This window comes from Zingiber officinale, chromosome 4A, assembly GCF_018446385.1.
Source record: "Zingiber officinale cultivar Zhangliang chromosome 4A, Zo_v1.1, whole genome shotgun sequence".
Classification (NCBI taxonomy): Eukaryota; Viridiplantae; Streptophyta; class Magnoliopsida; order Zingiberales; family Zingiberaceae; genus Zingiber; species Zingiber officinale.
The window spans coordinates 114,969,196-114,992,048 of NC_055992.1; the positions used below are offsets into that span (position 1 = coordinate 114,969,196).

General features: G+C 37.6%; 1 protein-coding gene across 1 annotated transcript; it reads right to left on the reverse strand.

The window, feature by feature from the left end:
• Nucleotides 1-7,750: 7,750 nt before the first annotated feature.
• LOC121970662 lies at nt 7,751-22,710 on the reverse strand. Its single transcript, XM_042521505.1, has 6 exons — nt 22,320-22,710; nt 21,521-21,730; nt 21,290-21,418; nt 8,711-8,830; nt 8,556-8,642; nt 7,751-8,470 (listed from the first exon to the last, which is right to left on the reverse strand). Exons 1-6 carry the CDS (start codon nt 22,662-22,664, stop codon nt 8,006-8,008), a joined length of 1,356 nt encoding a protein of 451 aa, XP_042377439.1. The 5' UTR covers nt 22,665-22,710; the 3' UTR covers nt 7,751-8,005.
• Nucleotides 22,711-22,853: the final 143 nt, after the last annotated feature.

A 22,853-nucleotide genomic window follows, 5' to 3' on the forward strand; every position in this document is an offset into this window, starting at 1 on the left:
TTTAATATATATACTGAACATCTAAATACTTTAAAATATTTAATATTTGGTATTTTGTTCTAATAAATTTCATAAAAGGCTTGATTATGATTTTTATTTATTGTATTTCTATTTTGGACGTAGCAAGCTGTTATAATAGCCTCAATCCAAAAGTATTTGGGTTATTGATATTCATTAAGCATTGTTCTAGTGACCTCTTGTAGGGTTCTATTTTTTCTTTCCAGTATTCCATTTGTTGAGGTGTTTTAGAACATGAGAATTTATGATGGTACCCATTTTCTAAACAAAATTTATTAAACCATGGTTTTAAATTTACCAACATTATCACTCCTAATTCTTTTAATTTTTTAATCTTTTATATTTTCTATTTGTTTACAAAAATTATTAAAGATTTCAAATATTTCATCTTTATATCTTAAGAATTTTACCTAAGTGAATCTTGAATACTCATTGATTATTACTAAGCGGTATAAACTTTTATTTATTAAAAAAGTATAGAATTGCCACATCAGCAACCCTCCTAGAGGCGGTCATACGGATATGGAAGGAGATAAATGCAGAAATCCAAACTGATAAGTGCATGGGTGGAGGTCCAACAAAGGGTGATGGGATCCCCCGCCAAGATTTGACCCTCCGACCTCTACTACTATTACCCATGCACCCATCAGCTAAGCTAATCCTGGGGACATAAACTTCTATTTATTGATTTAATTCCACGTGAGTCAAATAAGTCTAAGAGTGATGATTCAAGTATTGAGTTGGTTTGAGATTGATTAGTTGGTATGTGAGTTGATTTAGTTTGTTTTCTTTATTGACATGCATTACAAATTGTTGATTCCAAGTTGGGTAATTTTGGTAATTCTTTAACTAAACCATTCAATTTAGTAATATTTTTAAAGTAAGTATGGGACAATCTTCTATGTCATAGTCGTGTTTCCTCTTTTTGTGTCAAGTGACACTTAAGTGATTAGCTAGTTAGGTTAATTGTATAGATATTATTTTGTCTAAATGCTTTAAATCTTATATTAGAGTTGTCTATTTGCTTAATCAAACATTCACATGATAGCAACTTAACCTTATAACCTGAATCACACAATTGACTAATACTAAGTAAATTAAACTTAAAATTTTTGACAAGTAAAACTTTTTGAATAATGAAATCAAATTCGAGTTCAATGTTACTTATTCCAATTACCTTAAGTTTGTCGTTGTTTCTAAAGACAACTATTCCTAAACTCTTGAGTTTTAGTTTTGTAAATTTGGTGTGATCCCCAATCATGTACCTGGAGCATCCACTATCCAGTATTTACTTAGATTCCTAAAAAAAAGTAGTAGATGCTATTATTTAATTATTAATTAAGTGTTTAATTAAATTGAGTTTAATTACATTTTTAATTAAGTTTTTAAGTTAAGTTTAATTAAGGTTTTTAAGTTAAGTTTTAAATTAAGTTTTTGAGTTAAGTTTAATTTTTCTTGATTTTGCATATTGTTTGACCTTGTGTTAGATTCAGGTTTAATTGTCAATCAATTAAATATACATTTCAAAAATTGGCTTCGAGGCAATGACGAAACACAGGGGCCTTCTTGGGTATCAGAGCAACGACTACTTCTAGACGAAACCTTTTTAAGAAATTATACATTTAATCTTCCTATTGAAAAACCTTCATCTAACTAGTCTAGGATTTGGCAAGGTAGCTTCGGTTAGCTAAGTAGACCAAGTAGGATATGCCTTACCCTGCAAGACTTCCTAGACCAAGCTTCCATAATGTATTATCATCTTCACCCAACCCTAATACTATGTTAGAAAAGAATCAAATTATCTTTTTCCTATCTAGCCCTAATTTCTCAAATGGGTAGGTTATATTTTTAAGATCCCAACTAATTTAGTGTCTCCCCTACTAAATAATAAATTCTTTGTTTTGTATTTATATAATAAATTTTATTTTTAGGTACATAATCTTTATTTGTCCTACTTGTTTGGTTAGATAAGCTTTCATAATCCATGCTTTGGTTTAGTTTTTATTTTGACTTACAAGTGGAATGAATATTTTGTTAGTTGAGCTGGATTTGTATCCAAGTCTGGATTTGTTATATACAACCCTTTGGAATCCAAGTATCAGATCTATATATTTGGATTTTGTGGTGAATTTTTTAGAAGTCCTCTAGACTTCTCAACTTTGTTGGGGGATCTTGTATGGCCGGCTAGAAGGGGGGAGGGGGAGTTGAATAGTCAGTGCCTCCAAATCGATAGCTTCCTACACTTGTTAGTTTGCGCAGGGGAATAATACAAACAAACAAGCTAAAGATTAAGAAAGAAATGCAAACCGTTAACAAGCTCGTTTACGTAGTTTGGAAATAACTTGCTCCTACTCCACGGTTGTCCGTAAGGTGGACGATCCCTCAATCCGTCGGTAGATTAATCCTCAGAAACTTCGGCTAGCACAATCCTCTTTGTCGGTGCAGAAACCTCGCCATAACTCGACCAAGAGCACCCAGATTGCTAGGACATTAGTTGACTACTAATTAGGGTTAACCACCATTAATTTTTTCAACCTTAACCAAGCTCCAAAGCTTTGTTTATATAGGCCATGGGTTGGAAAACTTTGCCTACCAGTCGACTGGTAAAAGTACCAGTCAACTACTCTAGCCGAACGAACAAAAGTATTCTGTTCACTCCTAGTTGATTGTCCAGTCGACTGTACCAGTCGATTGTCATTTCCATCTGTCGACTGTACCCCGAGTACAGTCTCTCAGCATTCAGACTCTCACCCTTACGACTCTTCCTTGTAGCTTTGACTTCTTGCCTATTTTCTTTGACTCTCGTCCCTCGGATGCACCCAATGTCATCCTTTGAGTATGCCTCGAAGTCACTTCCCTCAGCTCTTGCCTTCAAGCCTTCTTCCTTTGTCTCTCATCCCTCGGATGCATTCAAGGCCCCGGCTCGTCCCAATGTCATCCTTCACGTATGCCTCGAAGTACGCTTCTCTCGGCTCTTGTTTTTGCTGCCTTGTCCACGGTCCCTCGGATGCTCCATCCTTCACCGGACCTGAAACCATCAAGCTGAGTCATATGTGTATCCTGTAAATCTGCACAACTCAAATACACATATCAAATACAAGAGTGAACATAACTTAAACCCTTTGCCCAAACACCAAAACACATGGTCGCATGGACCATTGGGATTGCTCCAACAAACTTCACATTTCAAGATGAAATTTTCTTCCTCAAGTTTTGTAACTTAAGTTGAGTTTCTATTTTGAATTTGTACGGTTGAGGAATTTAGGTTAAGTTGTTCCTTAAGGTCTTGATTTTACTTAAGGAGCAATTTAACTTGTTCTTCAACTTTAGTTAACTTTCTATTTAAGCATGTAATTACTTTAAAAATATTTGCATTTAAATTAAAATGTACCTCGTTGGGATTTTCGGAAATGAATATGAATCTGTGGCTTAATTCGTACTCAGACTCATCTTATTGTTCTGAATTGCTTTCTAACTCGGGTCTGATTGTCATCAGTGTGAGATAGTTTACTTTCTTTGGATCTTCAACATCTGATTCTTCTAAAGAAGACTCATCCCAGGTGGCTTGGAGTGTTTTCTTCCTTTTTCTCTTCTTAGACTATTCTTTTTTAAGATTGGGGTATTAGTACTTGAAGTGACCCTTCTTATTGCATCTGAAGCACATAATATTTGCCTTTAGGTTGTTGGAAGTTGACTTGATCATCTTTTGTAGGTTCTTCTTAGTGAAGTCTTGCTTTTTTCTAGTGAACATTTTTCTTACCATGTCCACTAGTTATTATTCTTTATCTGATTCTGAATCGGGCTCAGATTCTGGCTTGAGTTTGCTTCTGATTTTTGTCTTTACCTCCTTGGTAGAACCTACAAGAAATGTTATAACTTTCTCGACCTGTTTTGAGTTGGTCTGTTCAAGCAATTCTAACTCACAGAATAATTCATTTAATTTTAATTTAGACAAGTTCCTCGAAGTTTTATAGACATCTACTATAGATGTCATAGAGCATTTTGAGGTTGTCCCCTCGGAAGGTCTAGTGGCTAGCACATGAAGTGTTGCCACCATGATGTCTGAGGTTCGAATCTGGGCAATGACGAGGTAAATGTCTCCCTTATGTGCTAGTCACTATTCCAAAGGCTAGTAGCGGCCCGTGATTTACCTCCTCCGTGTTGGCCCGGTGGGTTGGCGGGAGCGCTGGGGGCGAGCGTATTCACCTTTTACTACCATAGAGCATTTTGAGGAAATAAGTTTAGGCTATACCTTATTACGTCATTGTTTTTCCGATCAGATGAAGTTCGTTGAGGATATCCTTGAACCTTATATGTAATTGACTAGCTTGGAACTGGACTGGAGTCCTGAAGTAAATAGTAATCCTGATCTTGGTCAACATGAGGTTTTGACGGCTCTACAACCCCCTCCCAAAATTAAAGAACTCATCATTAGAAGGTATAAAGGTGCTAGGTCTGCATCATGGATGGATACTTCATCTCTTTCCCGGCTTGAACTTCTTCAATTAGATTCTTGTACAAGTCGGGAAGAGCTGCCCCCTCTATGGAAGTTGCCCTGCCTTAATTTTCTAAGATTGTGTAAGATGAAAGCTATTAGAAGTTTGGGTTGTCACTCCTCCGATCGGATCGACATACAATTTCCAGTTTTAGAGGAACTTGTATTTTGTGATCTTCTCCTCTGGGAGGAATGGAATGGTGTGGATGACTATATATGGTTCCCTCATCTCAAAACTTTTAAAATTTCTTCGTGTCCCAAACTAAAGAAAATTCCTAACCTTCCGTTGTCTATAGAGACACTCAACATGCAAAGTTTGGGGTTAGAAGCTCTTCCACGGTCCTACAACTACAAGTGTTCTAATGATTCTAGGACATTTGGAGGATTTCAGCTATTGATGTCCCTCAAATCCTTTGAAATTTATAACTGCACAGGGATTGTGCAGATTGGATCAATTTGTGAAGAGGATGATCATCTCCTTCCATCGTCACTGAAAGAACTTGGACTTGATAATATTGATGAACACAAGGACTTTGCAAGTTATCAACGAGGTCTTGCTTCGCTCATTAGTTTGTCTTTATATTGTTCTTTGTCTTGGAATCACTACTTTTAGCAAATGAGATGGAACATCTGACTGTACTCCAGGACTTGAATATTGATGGTGCAGCTTTGACTTCACTTGGAGGTTTATATACTATAAAATCTCTTAAGAATTTGAGAATTTATAATTGTCCAAAATTCCTCTTTGCTGAGGCTGAGTCACAGGAATTTTTAAAAGACAAGACAAGGAAGCATGCGGTATCATCTTCCTCAATTTTTGATCACTCTACAAGTAATAAAGTTGCTAGCATCCTTCCCTCCTCCCTTGAATCCCTAGATTTTACACACTCTGGTACTTTGCAAGAGTCGTTGGGTCGATGCCTTCAAGGCCTTACCTCCCTTAAAAAGTTGAATGTATAATGTTTCCATCATTTGGTGTCTCTTCCCAACATAGAGTATCTATATAATCTGACAACATTGCAGGTACTGAATATTTATAATTGTAGAGAATTATGTGAATTGGAGTCATTGAGGCACTTGCCTCCCTCAGAGAATTGAAAATCTATCACTGCTCCAAATTACTCGCTCCAACATTTTCCACTCTACAAAATCCTCAACAACAACAACAAAACAAAGTGCCACAAAGAAAAAGAAGGGAACATTACCTTCACTTGAAAAGATTGATATCGACAACATATTGTATCTACCCATTTTGCCAATTCCAGAAAGGTTAAACACCCTTTTTATCAATGACATACCTCTCAAGTTCACTTGTTTCCCTTCTAAGATAGAGGAGTGGTTGTTGCAATGTCAGAAGTCTCTGAAAGATTTAACATTGAGAGAGATCCCTCGTCTGCAATCTTTACCGACAAGTTTGGAGAGCTTTTCAATGCTCAAGGCTCTTTGCATATCTTAAGCTCCAAAACTCAAGTCATTGCCCAGGATGCCTGCCTCACTGGAGGAACTGATGATTTCTAGATGCAATGCAAAGCTTGAGAAGCATTTTCAAAAGAACATCGGTCCGGACTGGCCTAACATCAACCACATCCCTCACATTAATATTAAAACGGTTGAAGAGGACAAGGACGAGGTGTGTTAATGCTAACAAGGAACCGTCACTTTGTTCATACTGCATCTTGTGTTTGCTTATTGAATTACCTCATTATCACTTACCATGCCATTGACTAAGTTTTCTCAAATTGCCCGTGTTCATTTTATTCTATGAGATTAATAATCTTCATGTTGCTTATTTTGTGTTATATACTTATAGTTCAAGTCAATTGCAATTGTGTCAGCAGCAGGCTTTGCAGTTCCACATTATCACATATATATAATACCAAGCACAGGACCTGCTCTGGTCATTCATCAAAAGGTCAAGTTACTAAGCACAGGACCTGGTCGTATCTTTGTGCTTTAAGTTTCTGTTTCCATGCATTTTGAAAATAAACCACAAAGAGAAAGAACCCATACCGTGATAATACTCACCTTGGGTGTTGTTTTCCACACTTCTAAAACACAACTGATTTGCTTGATGTATTCATTAGAAGGGTCACATTTCTAAGACAACTGATTTCTAAATCGATTAATGCTTCTATTAATGTTGCAAAAGGATTACTGAAATTTGATGTTCTTGGGAGACTTGAGGTTATAATCATGGCTGGTTATGCATAGTATATAATCTCATCTTCTATTATTTGAAGCTTTCCTTCAAAAATGTACTGAGTATATTTTATCTATTTCCACTTTATATTATTTGTTTTCATGGAAAATTAATCTTCTTCATTTTTGAACTCTTTAAATGCTTACAGGGTGACTTATAGTCTTGACAAGAACACCATTGCATTATCAATTCCAGATGTCATATACATCTTTTTTATGTTGATTAAGTGAAAACATTCAATTTGTTGATCTTTCTTGAGTGTCTACCAGATCCACATTCAACAATGAGCAGATATTGCTACCAAGAATTAGGTGATGATCAAATTTTTCTTCCTCTCTTGTCGCTGAATCTACAATCATTGTAACTTCTGGTGAAATATATGAACAGAGACTATATATTTGAAGTGCATCCTCAAATATATGAACAGAGACAACTTCCTCAAGCTCTCCCCTCTCCGATTATTGATAATTGGCTTGTCTCAGTACTAATTCCAACAAGTCTATAAGAATTTTGATCTCCCAACCTCGTATATTTTGTTCAATGTTTGTGTGGTTTAACATTCATCTTGCGATGGACATTGAGATGATGTATTTATCTGTTTTTTCGTGATTACTTATACTTTACTCACATTCATCAGCTGTTCAATTGTTGTGACAATTTCTATAGAATTTTTCCATTGACTCCTTTGTTTATCGTATCGTATCTGCATGATAGTCGAATATAATCAGTGAAGCTTCAGTAGCAGTGGTAGAGTTCTTCCACTTTATTCTTACAAATATGGTGGAACAGACTAAAGAGTTATAAAGAATCAAAGCAACATATCAAGGGCACAAATCACTCAACAGAAATATCAGTTGTCGCTTATAAATTTTAAATTCATTTCATTTCATCACTAAAATTAAGATTTTAGAATAATGTAACCTTAAACGCATTTTTCTGAACACTTTTCCTTTTCTGCAAATAGGAAAATAAATTGAGAATTTCTTTCCAATCAAAGCACAGAATTTATAGGCGTTCTCTTGTTAAGTATCCATCAATTCTGAAAATGCTTATTAATTAAATGAAAAAAACTGATACATGCCACACCAAACCATCAACCAAACTAAACTAAACTAAAATTAATTTGGCTTAAAAAAAACCAATTGCATCAATGAAGTTTAACTCAGTCTGAAGTTGCAGATCAGTAGTTTACATTGCTAATCATGGCATCAAAAGATTGCAGATTGAAAAGCCATGCATCAGTAATTATGCAATGGCAAAAAAGAAGTATGAAACCAAAATGACAGCATGATTCAACTCCACCTCCTCCTTGCAGCTATGGGATTTCCTTTCTGGCAAGCAGCACTTCTATTGCTCTTTGAAGCTTCACTAGATTTTGCAAGTTTCCTCTGTTTAAATGCGGTAGCTGGTTCAGATCTCTGAAGCCTCCAGTTCTCTTTAAGAGGACTAATAGATCGTTGCGACTGAGGGCTATCTGTTAAGGAAATAGAATGCTCTGATAAAGGCTGTTCTATACTATCTACTGTTCTGCTGCAATGCTGCTGGGATTCATCCTTGCCAACTGGAAATCGCAAAGGGTATCCTTTCCTGACCACAGGAGAGTCAGGATCAGAGGATGATGGACTGGTGTTACTCATGTCAAAACAAATATTAGTTGCCATGACCGGAAGTTGTGAACTTTCAGAGTATGAAGCACTAGAGGAATCAGACTCCAAAGTAGTAGAAGAACGTCTTCGGAGCCTCGTAAGTTCAACAACCTACATCAGTTTTTTGTTATCTCATTAGCTAAGCCAACAGGAAGTATGATGCTCGTAAATTTGAAAAGGAATGAACGTCATGGACCTGCTTCTCCAGAACAACCATCTCTTTCTTCAATTTGGAGACGACCATATTCTTCCTTCGTATGATTTCTTCTAATTCCGTTATTCTCTATTGCAAGAAACACGTAAGTAAACTTTGCTATAACTTGCCTAACTCTATGAATGGGCAAGATTCACCTTGGTGTCAGCAGCCTTAATTGCATTGGTAGCAGAAGTTAATTCCTTTATCATCACATCCTTCTCTTCACATTCCTTGCGAAGGTTGTAAAACTCTTGCTCTGATGCTAGTGTGCTTAGCTGAAAGCAACAAAGCAGAAGCTAATCAAACCTAGTTGCATCTCATTCCATAAGAAATTTAAGCCTAATATACATAGTGGAAAGGAATTCAATAGGGCATGTATTATTTAGGGGGCTTGAGTTATAAATAATATGGAATCACGAGCACTGAGTTGGGATGCTAAAAAATTTTGTCCTGAATTTTCATTCCTGACGGCAATAGACTATGATGGAACATATAAGATATGTAAGTTAGCAATAGAGTATATCATTCTTATTCTTAAATATTAACAAAAAAAAAAAACAATTAGACATCAGTTAAAATTGAACATCTGGGATTCACCTGCAAGTCCACAGATGATGCAACACTCCAATTAAAATCAGACAAGTCCACAGATGAATAATGGAATTGCGAGCACTGAGTTGAGATGATAAAAAAAAATATTGAATTTTCATTCCTACAGAGATGGTGTGGTGTGTGACTATGAGGTGGAACTGATGGCAATAGACTATGATGAAACATATAGGATATGTAAGTTAACATGAGGCCTGTAAATGAACCGAATGTTCGTGAACAAGTTTGGTGTTCAACTTGGTAAGAACTTGTTTTTATTAGTTCTGTCTGGACGGGCAATTGGCTAGTGCAGTGTTGCCACCATGAGGTCTGAGAGTTAATTCCGGGCTAGTAGCTAGGTCCCTGCCCTTCCCCATGCATTGGGACAGGTTGTGAGAGACGCCTGGGTGAGCGTTATCATCTTTTGCCACCTGTAAGAGCTTGTTTATGTTCGTTCAATATACATAAGATCAATTAAATGAACAAACTTGAACAACTCATTTAAATAAATAAACAAGCTTGAAGACATATGAGTTTAGCTCGTTAATGTTTGTGAACAATGTTCGTGAACAACATTTGTGAACAATGTTCGTGAACTATGTTCATCAATAAAACTCTTATCGACTTGCTAAATAAATAAAGACACTTTCAAAATGAACAAATAAATTTATATTATTAAACTCAATAACTAATTAAACAAGCTTAAAATGTAAAAGTTTTAAACAATCAAACAAACTTGAATTGAGAACTCGATAAGATCTAAATGAATTAAGCTCAAACCATAGTTGTCAAAAGCGCAAAGCGCAAAAAAGCGCTCAAGGGTCTTGGGGCTTAAAGCGCAAAGCGCAAGGCGAAGCGCGGGCTTTACGGAAAAGAACATAATAAACAAAAGGGCTATTATATCTATTAAAAAAACTTTCAAAATGTCTTTGAAAATCGAAATAACCATAAACAAAATATTCTTTGATGAAGTTGCAGATTACTGAAAATTAAAAGTCTTTGAAAATATGATACATGAAATATCAAATATCAAAATAATCATCTTCTTCATCTTCATTGTCCAAATCTATGTCATCAGCTCCATCGCTTGATTTGTATCCATCAGTATCTTCTTCTTCAGTTTCATTATCAAGATTAGTTTCTTCTTCATTTACAAGACTAGTTTGAGTTGAAGACTGCTTTCTTTTTGCTAATGCAGATGATGATGTCCCTTTTGAAGAAGACACATTTCGAGATCGAAAGCCATATGCACTTTCACCAACCCCAGATGCTTGTGCTACATCACTCCAACGCAAATCTTCACCTTCAAAGACAAAATCATTATCATCATCTTTATCACTGTCATCCAATTTTCCCAACAACCATTCATTACTATCATCTATCTCTGACAAAGTAATAGGATCAATCTTATCTCGCATGTCATATCTTCTCCTTAAAGCTCTATTGTACTTGATATATACCAAATCATTCAATTGTTGTTGAGACAACCTATTTCTTTTCTTAGAATGTATCTACAAAAAAATTAAAAAGTAAAAGGTTAAGTTCATAATATAAATTTTAATATGTATTAAAAAAAATTCAACTTACATGTTCAAAAACACTCCAATTACGTTCACATCCTGAAGAAGAGCACGTGAGGTTTAAAATCTTCATTGCAAATGTTTTTAATTCAGGCATTGATGCACCATAAGAAGACCACCAATCAGCTTGAAAAACAAAAACATATAAATTATAAGATTAACTTTATTACCATCCAATATTGATATTTATTATTGCACGATATATTATTTATAAATTTACCTGGAGATTTTAAAGTTCTTTGTCGGATAGCCATTGGCAAACCAAAAAGTCCTTCTGCTTTCTTGTATTTTTCCAATTGATTCGTGATCTTATCTTGTAAATCCTCACCTCTCACCAATCTAGATATGCACTTGTACAAACCCTCCATCACTTCTGTATCATTTTCTATATCAGGGTTTGAGTAAAAACACTCTGGATTCAAGAAATATCCGGTTGCGTGCAAAGGTCGATGCAGTTGAATGTTCCATCTTTTGTCAATGAATTCAAATATGCTACGATATTTCTCTTCATTATTGTTAAATGATGCAGCAATAGCTTCTTTGGCTCTGTCCATTGCCTCATAAATATAACCCATAGGAGATCGTTTTTCACCGTCTACCAACCGTAATACTTTTACCAATGGACCACCAACTTTTAATGCAAAAACCATATTTTTCCAAAAAGAAGGCATCAATATTACTTCTGCTACACGTTTTCCTGCGACCTCTTTGGAAAATCGACTATTTGCCCACTTTTCAGATGTAAACATTTTTCTCAGATTTGCTTGTTGTACATGAAACCGCTTTAAAGTCAAAAAAGCGGTTGCGAAACGTGTCTTTGCGGTTCTTACCATGTCTCTCTGTCCAGTAAACTCTCTCATCATGCTCAATACTTGTGGTCTGTTATAAATATAACCATTCACCATCAATGCCCGTTCATGCAATTTTCTGAGATGAGAAATTTTGAATATATCCTCAAGCAACAAATCTAAACAATGAGCTGCACAGGGAGTCCAGTATAAGTGTGGAAATCGGTTTTCCAAAAGACGACCTAAAAAAAAATATTTAATCAAAAAAATTAAAAATATAATTCAATTATTAATTGGAACTTGGAAATAACAGACTAATATTTAACAAAAATTTAAAATATTACCTGCACTGACATTGCAGCTTGCATTATCTGTTACAATTTGAACCACATTTTTTTCTCCAATGCGATACATAAATTTAGAAAGCAACTCAAACATTTTGTCCGCTGTGTGAGAATAGTCTGAAGCATCAACTGATTCGACAAATACACTTCCTTTGGGACCATTCACCAAAAAATTTATAAGAGTCCTACCCTTTTTATCTGTCCATCCATCTGCCATGATTATGCACCCAAACTTAGCATGATCTTCTTCATGGGATTTGAGAAGTGAGTTCGTATTTGCCAACTCCTTCTTCAAATACTTAACCCTTACTTCATGATATGATGGAGGTTTCATCCCAGATCCAAATTGTCCAATAGCTTCAATACAAGGCTCAAAAGAATCATATTTAACAGCATTGAAGGGAATCCCAGCATCATACATCCATCTTGCAAATTTCTCAACTGCAATATCTCTTAACTTCTTTTTATTTTCATCAAATTGTCCTTTGCTTTTTGCACGTCTTTGTTTGACAATTTCATCGACATCTTTCATAAAATAAAGATTAATAGGCCCGGTTTGTTTACACTTTTTACCTTGGGTCGTAGGATGGTTGCTTGAATCTGATATTGGTCGTTTCCCTTTCACTTTAGTTTGATGATCATCTTCTTCATCTTCTTCCAAATCTTCCAAATTATCAACATTATTAGAATGAGGAATTTCATCCATTTGATTCTTCAAATTATTCTTTTTTTTGCATAAACTCTCTAATTTCTTCTTTAACATGCTCAGGACATTTCGGGCAAGCTTTCACATTTCTATTGCCCCCGACTAAATGTAACTTGTGTCGATAAATTCCACCGTTTGTTATTTTACCACAAAAAATACAACTGACAACATTTGGATTTTTAGGATCTGAACATGTTGCATAATTCCAAGCAATATCTTTTCGAGTGGATGAAATTGTTATATTTGACATGGTTAACTCAAGAATCAAGAGCCAAGAGCACTACAATTAGTAATAAACAATCAATAAGTAAAACAATATAAAACGGTAAAAAAATATCAAAATATAAATCTGATTTATACGAATTAATTACAAGATTTTTTACTAGATTTTTTATTTTACATATATTTTTTATAGAAAAATCTAGTAAACTAGGATGCTTATATAGAAAAAGATGAGAAGGTTAAGTTGTGAACTGGGTGCTCATTGGGCCCCATCATCATTCACAAGTGCCTTATCTCTTCTTTTTAATGCATGCATGACTTTACAGCTGTATTCTTTACAGATGGGCGGCTCCCCGGGGCTCAACCCATGTGAAAAGATTTGTTCTTATCTCTTTTGGATTTTAGGGCCCACCATTGCTCTGTCTTTCTATGGTGGTGTCTCCTTTATTTTTTGGATGATTCCTTGCATGTGAATAAAGGTGTCCAATAATGCACCTTTAGTCTGTGTCACTTCTGGCAAAGCGTCCTGAAAATAGAGGTAGAGTCCTCTTTTGACTTGGCAACGTCTGGTAAAGTCCTTTTCCTTGGCGTTGATGATAAGCTTAAGTTCCCACAAGCTATTGAGTAGATTCCTTGCTGCAGTGCTTTCGATGTCCTCCATGTGCTGTCTTTTGTCTTTTTCATAGGGAGTGTTAGTGCTAGGTCCGGTTCCTTCAGCGAGTTCTTCGTACTGGTCCAGTAATGGATAAGGCCCACAAGGTGTTGGAAGGCTTGAATATGAGGCCTGCTCTTCAGCTGCTCCAAGGTTGCTTCGAAGTGAGCCATGATGGTCATATCTTCGTCGGATGGGTTCCATGGACCTATAAGAAAACAGACAAGCCTGGATAAAGCGTCAGCCAAGTGGTTATCCTTACCATCTATGTGCTGAAATTGCACAGTAATGCCTAAGCCAGTAATAAAATCAGTGAAAGCTATCCAGCGAACGCGGGAAGACTTATTTTGTGCTGTTTTGTTGAAGAAGCTTATTATTGCCTGGCAGTCTGTTCTGATTAGAAGCTCTTCTTTGTCAAGATAGTATATCTTGAAGCTTTTCATGCAATTCATTATAGCATGAATCTCAGCATCTATAGTAGATTTTGGCGAAGAGAACTTGCCGCTTGCATATGCACATATTAACTCTGAGGATTTAGGGTCAAACTTCTGAGGTTTCCATTTTAAAATTCCTCCCCAGCCTTCCATACATCCATCAGATTCAATAATCACGAAGCATCTTGCAGGGGGTATTGCTAAATCAGGAAGTATTTTGACCATTGCTTTTACTTTCTCCACCAATGCCCAATCCTAGGTATTCATCCTTTTCTCCCCATTTGGAGATGTCTTTGAATATAGAGGACCCAGTATTTTTCCCAGATTAGGGATATAAGAGCGGGCATAATTAAGAATTCCAAGCCAAGATCGCAGTCCTTTAGTGGTCTGTAAGTCTTGATTGCTAAAATCGGCTATCTTTGAGATTATATGGGATTGTAATTTGATTTTTGAATTTCCAATAGTTGCTCCGAGAAATTCTATTGTTGGGCTCCCAATTTTCATTTTTGTTGGGCTTAGTATCAGCCCATTCTGCTGACAAATCTTTAAAAGGACCTTGTAATGCTCACGATGTTCTTCTTCATTTTCTGAAAATACCAGAATATCATCAATGTAAATTGCTATAAATTTTTCTGTACCTTTAAAGCAGTTATCCATCTTGCGCTGGAAGACAGCTGGAGCATTTTTAAGGCCAAAAGGCATAACAAGCCATTCAAAAAGGCCATCTGGTACCCAGAAGACTGTCCATGGTACTGATTCTGGATCCATAGTTACCTGATGGAAGCCACTTTTGAGATCGAACTTTGAGAAAATCTTGCTTCTTCCAACTCGGTGTATTATTGTATTAATACCTGGAAGACTGTATTGGTCTTTGTGGGTATTATCATTCAGTCTCTTGTAATTAAAGACCATCCGTTCTTTACCTTTCGTCTCCTTTCCTGTTTTAGGATCCACAGTTGTGCCTGAGTAAACTATAATTGCCGTAGTTCTGTGACGACTATTACTTGGCCTGATAACCTTGAGATCCAATAAAGACTTAATATGTTTTCTGAAAGAATCTTGCATTTGAGGAGTTACGTGTTTGAGTGGTCTATCCTCAATTGTCAGATCAGAATTCTTAATATCTAGCTTGCAAGTGACTAAATTAGAACTCCAGAATTTCATTGGGTTATCCCCAATATAACCTGTATTGGTTAATTCAGCAATTAAATCTTGCAAATACTGTCCTGGTTGCCATCTACATACCTGCTCCTGAATTTGTACATATTCTTCCTCTTCGAGCTCCAATTCTTCAATCATAGAAGCTGCAGAGACAACTTGTTGAGTATGAATAGTAGTAACATTTTTATAAAATGTTACCTCATTGCCTTCTATACGGACTCCTCCATGCATAGCACGTATAAAGTTGCAACCAAGAATCATAGTAATGTTACCTCCCAATGTAAGGGGGAAGGCATATGTATAAGGTATCCTGAATTGATGATCCCCAATCTTCATATTGCCGTATTTCAATTTCTTATTGGATGTTGTCATAGAATTGATACCGCTAAAGTTGACAACAAAAGTATTATCTTCAATGGCAAGGGGGGGTATTGATACCTGATCTATGCAGCAGGTGGTTGCACCAATATCTAGAATGGCATTTACTTTAAAACTTTCTATCCCCGGGATAGAGAGTTCAACCACCAGATTGAAGAGGCTATTTGTCTTGAGTTTTGGTTGCTTTGCTTCTTCAATAGAAAATACTTTTTCCTTCCCTGAATCAATTAATACATGTAACTCTTCTTCTTCTTCTTCATATAATTCTTCTCTTTAAGGAAGGATAGGTTCTTTTTCTGGATTCTTCCCAAGATCCCTCTTCTCAAGTTCCAAGAGGTCAATTCTGAGTCTGAGTTCTTCGTTCTCGGTATCCACTTCTAATTTATCAGCCTGATGATTTCTTAGTATTTCTTCTTTTTCAGCAACAAATTCTTTCCTCAGAGACTCCATCTGGATTTTTGCTAACAACTTAGTACTTGCGACCTCCTGTTTTAATCTTTCAATTTCCGCCACCGCCCAAGTAAAGTAGTTTTGCTGTTCCTGAATTAGAGTATTAGGGGAAAAAGGAACAGGAACTGACCTTTCTACAGGAATACTCATATCAAAGTAATTCCTTGTACACATGCCACATGATGTTATTTTATAAATACCACAATGCATACGGTGTCTTTGCATGGTTTCTCTCTTACAACATGTACATTTCTGGTGTTGAGGTGATATTTCTTCATTGACCTCCCATACGTGGTTGCAGTCATGTTGTAGTTTGGAAATTTTAACCATGGGCTGCCATCCTTCTGTTTTTCCTATCATATAGGAGTTTGTATGTTCTATTAAAACAAATAAGAATTCTTGGTTGAGGATGGTGTTCACCTGATGGTCTTCTCCCTCTGATATACTAAAGATAGCATCTGATTGCTCATCTCCTTCTTGCACAGATAATATTTCATAATCATCAGGTATTTCCAGTCCTTCAAATAAAGCTACCCTTTTTGTATTTTTGTATTCTCTAGGGCAGTCCCGTGCAAAGTGACCTTCTTCTCCACATAGGAAGCATTTGCACTTCTTGTTGCGGAGTAAGTGCTTCTTCTTTTCTATACGTGCATGAGTTTGGTGGGGCTTGCCTTTGTAGGTGGTAGACCTTCTAAGCCCATATTTCTTCTTTGGGTCTTTGTAGTATCCAGGAATGGGTACTTGACTACAGAATGATAGGTCTTTGAGAGACCTACTGAAGGCTGCCTTTTTGCACTCCTCTTCAAGGTATTTGTATGTAAAAATTACCCTTGGATGTACCCCTGTGGTATTTCCTTGATATTTGTCTTCAAAGGCTGCTTTTATTCTTCGCCCCAATTCTCCAAGAAGTTTTAGCCAAAATTTTTCAGATAATTCTGCCCCCGTAAAGAGTCTTCCTGTTTTTGCTGCAAGAGTCATATAGTCTGTTAGAAATGGAATCAGATCTTTTACCTGAGGGCATGTGAGTCTTTCAAGATCTCTATAAGCCCTGTCTTGCATGTCAGTGGATCCTCTAATAAGAATACCCTTCTTATCTGAGAAATAATATTCTGAGTACCGTTTCTTCCATCACTGGCATTGACTAATTCTTGGTATTCATTAGGATAGGCCATACGCCATTGAATCCAAGTTAGTCTTTCTGTTTCTCCAAGCAAATTTTCAATATATTCAGCTTTGTCCAAAGGATCAGTAAAATTTTGTAGTGCTACCACATTCTTGGTAATGGCTTCCCATCGGAGAAATACATCTTCTATAAGGTGCAACTGAGTGGGAAGTGTAAGAATAGCTCCGGTTTGTTGTTGAGCTGTTGGTAAATTCCACCATTCAGAGTTATCCTTTCTTTTAAAATTACCCTTTGTTGAAGGGGTGGCCATGCTTACTGGTTCTTCCTTTAAGGTTCTGTTGGGAGGATAGCCGACAGGGTTCATTGTAGTATCCGCAGGTGGCCTATAGGAAGATGCTTCTTGAGAATAAATTTGTTCTTGTAACTGCTGTAACCTTGGATAATCAGAAACCCATTCTTCTGAAATACCAGAGGTGGTTGCAGCAATGATGTGCTCATTCCCACCAACTTCCACGAACGGATTGACAAATTCGTCTTCTGAAGTAGGATATTGAGGTGTATCCTGTAAAGCTAAATACTGCAAATAATCAAGATAATCATCATCACTGTTGGCTTCTGTAAGTACACATAGAAATTGTGTAGTCTTTGATGACCCTTGAGATGATGTGGATGAAGGTAATGATTCTAATTCAGCTTGAAGCTGACGCCGATATTCTCTGGAATCACGTAATCTTCTGGTTGTAATAGCAAAACTTCGTTGCATAGATGGTGCTTCATCCAGTAAGTTCAGATATGCCTCCTCTTCATAAAATTTATGTTGTTCCACCGCATACTGCCTAGCCTTTTTCTGCATAGCTAATAATTTTTCATTAGGAAAAGGTTTAACAGCCATAACCTCTTATCCTTTTTGCTTTTGAGTAGGTTGAGGGCGGGCAGCAACGTATTCATCATAATCTGCAGTATATTCTTCATCGCTACAGCAATAATGGCACCCTGTACATTCTGGATTGGCTTTGGTGTGGGAACATTTGTGCTTTATAGTTGTTGAGCCAAAACCTGAAGTTCCTCTTGGGGTAGTATTGAGTACTTCCACCTCCCGCACATTTGGTGTAGCAATATGCTCTATTATAAGTTGAGCAATGTACTCCTGTTTTTCCAAAAATATATCATCATTTGTTGTATTGAAAGCCATAATTCTTACTTTACCTCTGTAGTCTGAATCAATAACTCCTCCCATAATAATAATGCCTTTTAATGCCGCACTGGATCTTGGAGCTATCCTGGCATAAGTATTTTGAGGGATTTGGATGCAAATACCAGTATATAATAAAGACCTGCCATGAGCGGGTATATCCTGTGCATGTGTAATAGAAATATCATAACCTGCTGCTCCTTGTGTTCTTCTAGTGGGGAGCTGTGCAAGTGAAGATATTCTTTTAACCAGCAATTCTTCCTCAGGTCTTTCTTCCATAAGTACTGCAATAGTATGGCTTTGAATTTCTTCCTCATCTGATTGTACTTCCTCATCCTTAGAGTTAAATCTTGGTGGAGCCGTCAGGGTTGCAGCTTGATAGTTATCAAATTGTAAAGAGACACTTCCATCAAGCATGTTTCTTGTACTTACTTCTGTTGGCTGCATGGGTATATTTACCGTTGATTGTCGTATAATCCAGTTATGTCCAAGGACATCCCTGGTATTGTAACTTCTTCCAGGAAGAGCCCTTACTCCATGACTCGCCAAATAGTCCACCACATTCTGAACTTCATAAGCAAAGCCAACATTAGGTGTATTAGATAAGCGTCCTACTAGTCCCCTGGTGACGAGTAGATTTGCTTCGCCATTCCTCCAGTTTTCATATCCCCTTGTAAGGATTGACACCTGTATATTTCTGTAAAAATCAGAAATTGTAAGCATTGTGTCAGGAATAACATACACCAATTGACTTCCATGTGTTAAGTCAATTTCCATTATGGCAAAGATGGCTTGATCCCCCTGCCATCGATTGTCCCTAAAGACAATTAAAGCCAGAGTTCCTTCTTCCTGTCTGTGCAGAATCTGGATTCTTACTTGTATAACACCCATATGAAGAAAGCGCATACCGCTTCTTTGAAATTGGGTGAAACTTTCTGGTTGTATGAAAGCCCGGTCTATCTGGTTACTAGTGACCAGCATAGCCTCTTCAGATCTATGAACGTACACCCTATGGTGCACATCATCTCTTCGAGAGTGATACAAAACCTCAGCTGGGACTATAGAGGCTCTCTCTTGCATAGAGAGTCTCAGCTGGGTCTGAGGATCCAGTTGTTGTTCGAAGGAGTTATTATAAGCTCCTCCTATGATCCTTCTCGCAACTCTTTGTATTGCCCTTTGTGTGTTGTACCGACGTCTTTGATTTTGACGGTACTCTCTTACTTGGTCTTCAAATAAGGGTGCTCCTTCTGTTCTTGCTATAGTCGTGACAGGAGGGTTCCGAGTATGTTGAGCCATTACTTCTTTATCTTGGCCTGTTCTTCTTTCAGAATTTGGAAAGGATCAGTGAATACTCTTAGTGTTCCCTTTGCTTCTTTTGGCTTCTCCTGAATGGACAAAGTTTTAACCCTGTCAGTTATACTTTGTATTATAACTTCGGGAAGGGCCTGTTGCTGTGGAACTTCTCTTGCTTCAAGCTTCCTGATTCTGTCTTCCAAGGATTCAAGCTTTTCTAGAATTGTTACTAGAAGCTGGATCTGCGTATTAGCTTGCTTAATGATTGCAGTGTTGCTGCTAATACCTCCTTTATAGTCAGCTGGTCTACAAAAACCGATTGCTGGAGCTTCAATTTCTTCTGTAGCCTGGAGTGCTTCTTTGTAGGAGCTTGTGGCTTTAGTATTGATATAGCTCATGAAGAGACCCAACTTTCAACTTTGTGTAGTAGGGTTTCCACCCTATCTATTTTTCTTTTTAACTCTTCAGATAACTTTATAGCCTGTTGTTCAATTAATTTAGGCTGCCCTGTTATCTTTATAATAAGGTCTTCTAACTGCCTGCTTGTTAGAGGTTTATTTTCTAGAACTTCCTTAGTAAGGTTTCTCAATGATTCACTAAGGCTTTGGTTTTCAGCTTTTAATTCTTCTATCTGTTCCTGTATTTGTTTGAAGTTTTTGAGGTGTACTCTACAGGAAAGACAAACTCTGTCGTAAATTACTGAAATATTGTGAGATAGTTCTCTTTTGGTAGGTTGTTTCTCTGTTTTTGCTAGATCAAGGTATTCTAGGTTCGAGGTATGGGATTTGGTGTACCATTCCTGAATATGTTCTTCCCAGCGTCTAGACATAGACACAATTATAACCTTACCCTATTTACCATCTTCTTAAAAGCTGTAGCTTACTGCTTAGAGGGTTCTAAAGGCTTTCTTGCTCACACAGGTGTGCCCTTGGATTTACAAACGGCATCCCTTGCCTAGTTACCAAGTTAGGGCCTGTTCTTTTGCAATCCACCCGTCGTTCCCCGGTCACTTTATTACTACAGATTTGTCAGTTGAAGGTTTGCAGGGTTTAGTTATTAAGACACTATATTAGTACATGTTTTCGCTATAACTGATCAACAGTTTCAATTCGCTAGACATGCCTTCGGATTTCACTATAACTGATCAACAGTTGCAATTCGCTAGTCCGAATTTTAACTAAAAGATGCCCGTTATTGCTTAAGGAAATAGAATATAAAGAAACTTTCACCTTTCCCAATCTCTCCCCTATGAATACCCTGGGAGTTTTTACTCAGCCGTTAAAATTGGCGGAAGCGCAGCGGCGGACGCAACGAACAGCCGCGGGAGACGAAGAGACAGGTTTAAAGAGATTAATTAGGGCTTTAAATAAAATGTAAAACAAAAAAGGAATCTTAGGGTCGCGCAGAAGAGCTGCGCTTCGCTCGTTTCTGCGCGAAGCGCAGCGACGCGCGCGCTTCTTCAACCTGCTGCGCTTCCACGTTCTCGGAAGCGCAAGGGCTGTGCCTCGCTTCGCTTTGCGCTTAAGCGAGCGCTTTTGATAACTATGGCTCAAACCAAGCTCAAGCTCATCAAAAAGAAACCAAGCCAAGCTTGAACAATCATTTTAACGGCTTGATTCATTTTAAGCTCGGCTCGGCTCGGTTACCTTATCACACAAGCTTGAACACTCTAAAACTTAGCTCGACTCGGCTTGCTTACAACCCTAGCAATAGGAGTATATCATTCTTATTCCTAAATATTAAGCAAAAAAGAAGAAGAAGAAGAAGAAGAAGAAGAAGAAGAAGAATTAGACATTAGTTAAAATTGTACAATTGGGATTCACCTGCAAGTCCACAGATGATGCAACACTCCAATTGAAATCGGACAAGTCAGACATTCGGCGCTCTTCTTGCTCCACTATAGTTGTGTTATTTATGTCGAAGATGCCCTCTTTCTCTACTTCAGTGATATCCTGCCGAATGAAACCACCAGCTACTACTGAGCAACAAAATAGCTAACAGAACGAGTATATTACTTCAGCTTTTAGTTAGGCATCTACTTTTCTAGCATGTACCTCATTTGATGTATCCTTGCAAAGTGGCACAGTTCCATTCTCATGATTTAGTTCTTGCAGCGGCTTCCTAGAACAGCAAAACTGAGTTGCATCATGAGCTAGCTTGGAGACAACAATTATGGAGTTATTTTTGACTGCTTGATCTGGAACAAAAGTCATCTGCTCGCATAAATCATCGAGTTTCTGCTGCATACTAAGGAGCACTTCATCCTGGTCCAATAAGCAACTTATGATTCATCCACTTTCAAAAAATTCAACAATCAAATAAACATTACAGAAGTCAATAATTTCTGATGCATCTAAAATTTGATCAATTAAGAATGAACATCTCGATAACAGAAAATTGATGAGAGTCACTGTAAAACCCCACACCAGTTGAGTTCATTCATACAACTTCAAATGAAAAATCAAGTATGTGCTAGCTCTTAGTGAAGTGACAGACATGTTATCATAGCAACTGTCTTTTCATTAAGTGCAGTTTTGTATCAAAGGTGTGATCTTGAACAAAGATTGTATAAGGAAAACTAATAAAATGGTCATGAAAAAGGGAACAGGACGATGCATTCTATGCAAGTCAATAGATCGTTTATGACTATCATCCTTATATCAATATTATATGGAGCCGTCAAAATCTGCGAATTCTGTGTTCCACAAACATGAAAAAAAACAACTTCCAGACCAAAACCTAAGGAACCTTGTTGAACACTTAAATCAAACTAACATACTGGAGAATAAACCTAAAAAGTATGTTTTAATTAGGAGGGAAAAGAAGAATTTTCAATTGAAATATATCACTGACCCTTATCTGTACGGATCTCTGCAACTGTGCAATCCTCCGTGACCTATTCGAGGCGGCGGCCACTACAGCGACGAGGAGGACCCGCTGGAGGGGGCTAAAGAGCTCCCAGGCCACTGCTTCCTCGCGACCAGCCAACCCGCCTCCGATTGCGGCGGCCGACGTTGCTTCCTCGGCGCCGACGAGACGGCCCTGCAGCGAGAACCACGCGACCGTCCGCGGCACCGGAGCGGACGGCACGGGGAAGAAGCTACTCGAGAGGCGCCGAGCGTAGGGAGTGGAGATGCACGGCATCGAGACTCGGGGCGGCGTCGTCTTGCTCCAGTAGGCGGCGGCGTCGCCCTCCATTTCGGTGAGCGAGGAAGGGGGCGCGTCGCGTCGCCGACAAATTTCAAATTTCTGGCTCACTGCGAGGGCGTGATAGTAAATAGAGGAGAGAGTTTTGGAACTTTCCGAAATAAATAAATAAAACATCTACTCCGGCCCAACCATACCGCTTGCCGGCCCCACAAATCTTTTTCACATGGGCTAACTCGG

What these genes read in the sequence shown, in the direction of transcription:
- LOC121970662 (XM_042521505.1), bottom strand. Translation starts at nt 22,664, where the DNA reads ATGGAGGGCGACGCCGCCGCCTACTGGAGCAAGACGACGCCGCCCCGA. An exon ending in TTAAGGCTGCTGACACCAAG is followed by an intron (nt 8,643 to 8,710) that starts GTGAATCTTGCC and finishes TTCTTGCAATAG; the next exon opens with AGAATAACGGAATTAGAAGA. An exon ending in TGGTTGTTCTGGAGAAGCAG is followed by an intron (nt 8,471 to 8,555) that starts GTCCATGACGTT and finishes AAACTGATGTAG; the next exon opens with GTTGTTGAACTTACGAGGCT.